Here is a 3,691-nt window from a genome sequence, read left to right as displayed (position 1 = left end):
GGTCCGGTTTTAGGATATATGTCTATTAAAGAATTTAGTAATTTAGAAATTTTGGCTCCATGGAAGAAAAAGGGAACCAAACCATAATTTCATTATTATAGTCATTTTAATACAATATCGAAGGTTCTATCGTAGCTTTAGATTATGTTTTTTTTCTTTTGTTAGTGGCAAAGGAATATGGTAAGGAAAAATAAATATGTACTTATTTGAATGATAACATGGATACAAAGTATCATTTCACTTGAATACAAAATTAAACATTCAAGATATACATGAAAGAAGAAATTGCATTAGAAATATCAAATGTGACCAAGCTAGACGAAGACGTCGACGACCTAGACAGCGAAGAAGACAATTTTACGAGTAAACAAAAACGAACATGGCCAAAAGACAATCCTATTTATAAAATATATTAAATAAATAAATATTCCCATTAACATCAATTTATATAAATAACACAAGAAATCAAAATATAGTACACTCCCCGACCACCGTATAATAAAATAGTTCCCAAAGGCCACCGACTCTGTTTTCACATCACACGCTGTGATCATTTACTAATTTGTCGCTCCAATTTCCTCCATAGCTGTACGAAATTTCATTTTTCTTTTCTACTATTTTAATTTTAAAATAAAGGACAAAACTGCAATCTGCTCATCAACTGTTTGTGTTTATGCATGAATGAATGAGCTTAAAGTCAGTTCCCGAAAGAATTACCTGATCAGTAATTTTCCTTGATTACTCAACTGTGCAAGAATTCATCAGAGAAATCGGCTTATTGATGGCCTTGATTGGATTGTAAACAATGGCACACGAAACCTTTTTGTAGAACTTGGGTTTCACTAATTTACCTAACACGTAAGCTTTAGCTTTCACCGTGAAATTTAGGTTCAGTGGCAACGGCGCTGTCAGTTTTCCGTTCTCGCTGCTCCAGTTCAGTCCGCCGCCGTACAACGGCACTCGTACACCTCGGACGTTCACACTCACTATTCTGTGACCTTTTCTTGATTGATAAAATTTCTTCACCTGTAAATTAATACCCATTTGAGTTTAGATAGATTTGAATAGCACACACAAATCATTTGAAACTAAAATCATTGGAGTAGTTGAGATTTTGTTACAGTTCCGGTGGCCAGAGTCAACTCGGTGTATGCGAGATCGAGTGGTGTGGATGATACATGAACCCCAAAGAAGGTTCCACGGTTGCGAAAATTGAACTTCACGGTGGCGTTTAACGTCACCATCTCTGTCGCAACTCCAGATGCATCTGCCCCAGCATTAACTGCAAATTGATCGAATGCGATACTCTGCAAAAGTGAAAAGCCCCACAGTGATGATGAAATTTAATTACATACCGAATTGATCTTTGATCCAATCAACTACGAATATAAATCATATGAGATCGAGTAACATGGATTTTGTAATCAATTGGAACAGATTAGAAATTAGAGTTGAAGAATTAGTGATTTACCCTCATGGTGATGACGGGCTTCTGAGGTCTGGCAGCGCCCCAGAGAACGAGAGCGAAAAAAGTGAAGAGAACGAAGAAACCGACAACGAACGCCAGAAAATAACACCGGCGAGGGATCCCCCGATGACCAACTTCATCGTTGTATCCTTCTTCCTCAATCGCATCAAATCCCTTTTCTCCTTTCCGGTGATGTTGATGTTGGCTGCCTTTCCTCGATCCGGGTCTGAGGGAGCCGGAATATCTGGTGGAGGAAGAGTTCCGGGATTGACGGCCGGGTGATCCACTGGGGCTGAGCACAGGCGTTGAGTGAAAGGAGTTGGTGGTCTTCTCTCCGTCGTGGGAGTCGCGCGATGGACTCTGGACGTAGTACACCGGCCGCCGTGGTTCAGACCTTGTCGGTGACGACGCCGTCAAACTCGTCACCTCCGAATCCGTCTTTGCGTGCATCGACATTTTCCTAGAAAGCCTGGTGAGAAGGTAATGGCGATATTTGTTGGATTTTGGTGAGGAGATTTGACAGAGAAGTACGAAACTGAAAAAGAGGAAAAGCAAAGTCGATCTAGTAGAATTGCAGTGCACAGTGCCCAGTGAGACAGAGTCCCTCTAAAAATAGAGTGGAAGATGGGGTTGGTTTGAAGATTTGTACGTTAGTGTATTTGTTTATTATAGGAACAAACGAAGCCAGGAAGAAAGCAAGCCATGTTACAAAATGTTTTAGTCAATGGATCAAAATAAAATTGTAGGGAACCATTAGAAGTTAGAACTATCGTTTCGGTACATCGACATACCATCAACCAATAATAATAATATACATCACCTATGTATTTAGGGTTCTTATATAAGAAAAAAGTTTTATCAAAACGTTGAAAATAGTATATGTTAACATACTCATAAACTTACGTAAGATTGTCAAGATTGAGATCCTATGTTAGATCGTTTTTGGATTTGCAAGATCAGAATCGAAATCTAAGATCCCACAAAATGAAACATAATCTTAATTTATAATTTTAAAACATGAAAAATATTTCACACATTCAAATTTTCATTTACAAGTTATAAAAACTTCAAAATATTAATCATAAGTCACAACACATAATAATAAACGAAAATTTTGTAAAGGGTTAAAGACATAAATTGGTAAAAAAAAAATTCGCTTGCTCAAAAAAATATCAAGGGAAGATAGGATCGGATCAAATCCCGATCTTACAATCTTATCTACGATCTTATCCCAAATATGATCCGACTCGTTTTTCATACTTAAGATCGTACGATCCTACGGTCAGAATAGCGATTTTGACAACCATGATCTTATGTGTATTATAATTTTTAATTTTTATTCTAACCTTATTTAAATGGTATTGTGAGTGTGGGACAAAAACTTCAAATTTTTACATGAAAACAATGTATATGAGATTTCTAATGTGTTTTCTAAAATAACAAAATTTATATTAAATTAAGATTAATCTTCGTAAATGGTCATTTGGTTTTTCAAAATATTAAGTTTAGTGTTTAATTTTTTTCGGTCTAATGAAAGGTTCTTGTGTTTTCAATTGTTGGTCGAACCTTATAATCAAATAAATGTCAAATTGACTTCTCGTTGATCATGTGACGTCTCGTATTTTGTATATGTTTATATGCGTCGGAGTAAAGGTTTTTTTTGTGCTTGAAGATTCTGATCCGTAATCTTAGTGATTAAGATCTTATCATTGTAAAGTTTTGTTTAAGTCTCTTATATGTATGGATTTCCTTTTATTGTGTATATCATCTAGTATATAAGTTATGTTCGGGTTAACATTTGTAATCATCGTTTTGTGCATTTTCTCTTTTTAAGAGTTTTATTAATCAAAATAAGTTTTTGATTAACTCTTTTTTAAATTCATGTTTCATTTTTACTTGTTTTTCATCTCTAAAGACCAACAATTAGTATGAGAGCGGGCTTTCTATTTTCAACAATGTAACGTCCGCAGATTCTAGCTAGACAATTAAAATATAAAAAAACGATAAAAACGACATTTTTGATAGAATGTTATTTAGGACAAATAACCATAACGAAATTTATAATATATGTGACAAAGATTTCGTACATATAAATAGCGCCCAAAACTGACTTCATGAGAGGAAATTATGATTTTTCAAAGTTTCAGCACAATAATGTACGACACAGAAACTTAAATTGAAATCGGTTGATTGTTAGAAAAAATAATCTAAATGAGAGTTGAA

At 34.9% G+C, this 3,691-nt stretch overlaps 1 protein-coding gene across 1 annotated transcript; it reads right to left on the bottom strand.

Annotated features, from left to right (window-relative positions):
* Positions 1 to 380: 380 nt before the first annotated feature.
* On the bottom strand, positions 381 to 2,236 carry LOC111876725 (uncharacterized). The gene is made up of 3 exons (XM_023873301.1): positions 1,472 to 2,236; positions 1,122 to 1,307; positions 381 to 1,026 (listed from the first exon to the last, which is right to left on the bottom strand). Exons 1-3 carry the CDS (start codon positions 1,922 to 1,924, stop codon positions 739 to 741), a joined length of 927 nt encoding a protein of 308 aa, XP_023729069.1. The 5' UTR covers positions 1,925 to 2,236; the 3' UTR covers positions 381 to 738.
* Between the last annotated feature and the right edge of the window lie 1,455 nt (positions 2,237 to 3,691).

The sequence above is a fragment of the Lactuca sativa genome, chromosome 2 (genome assembly GCF_002870075.4).
Source record: "Lactuca sativa cultivar Salinas chromosome 2, Lsat_Salinas_v11, whole genome shotgun sequence".
Taxonomy (NCBI): domain Eukaryota; kingdom Viridiplantae; phylum Streptophyta; class Magnoliopsida; order Asterales; family Asteraceae; genus Lactuca; species Lactuca sativa.
This window is presented reverse-complemented; position numbering and strand designations above follow the sequence as displayed.

Excerpts from the sequence above, each read along its gene's own strand:
- LOC111876725 (XM_023873301.1), bottom strand. The coding sequence starts at position 1,924 with ATGTCGATGCACGCAAAGACGGATTCGGAGGTGACGAGTTTGACGGCG. Across the intron at positions 1,308-1,471 it reads AGCCCGTCATCACCATGAGG|AGTATCGCATTCGATCAATT; the intron begins GTAAATCACTAA and ends TCACTTTTGCAG. Across the intron at positions 1,027-1,121 it reads TGACTCTGGCCACCGGAACT|GTGAAGAAATTTTATCAATC; the intron begins GTAACAAAATCT and ends ATTAATTTACAG.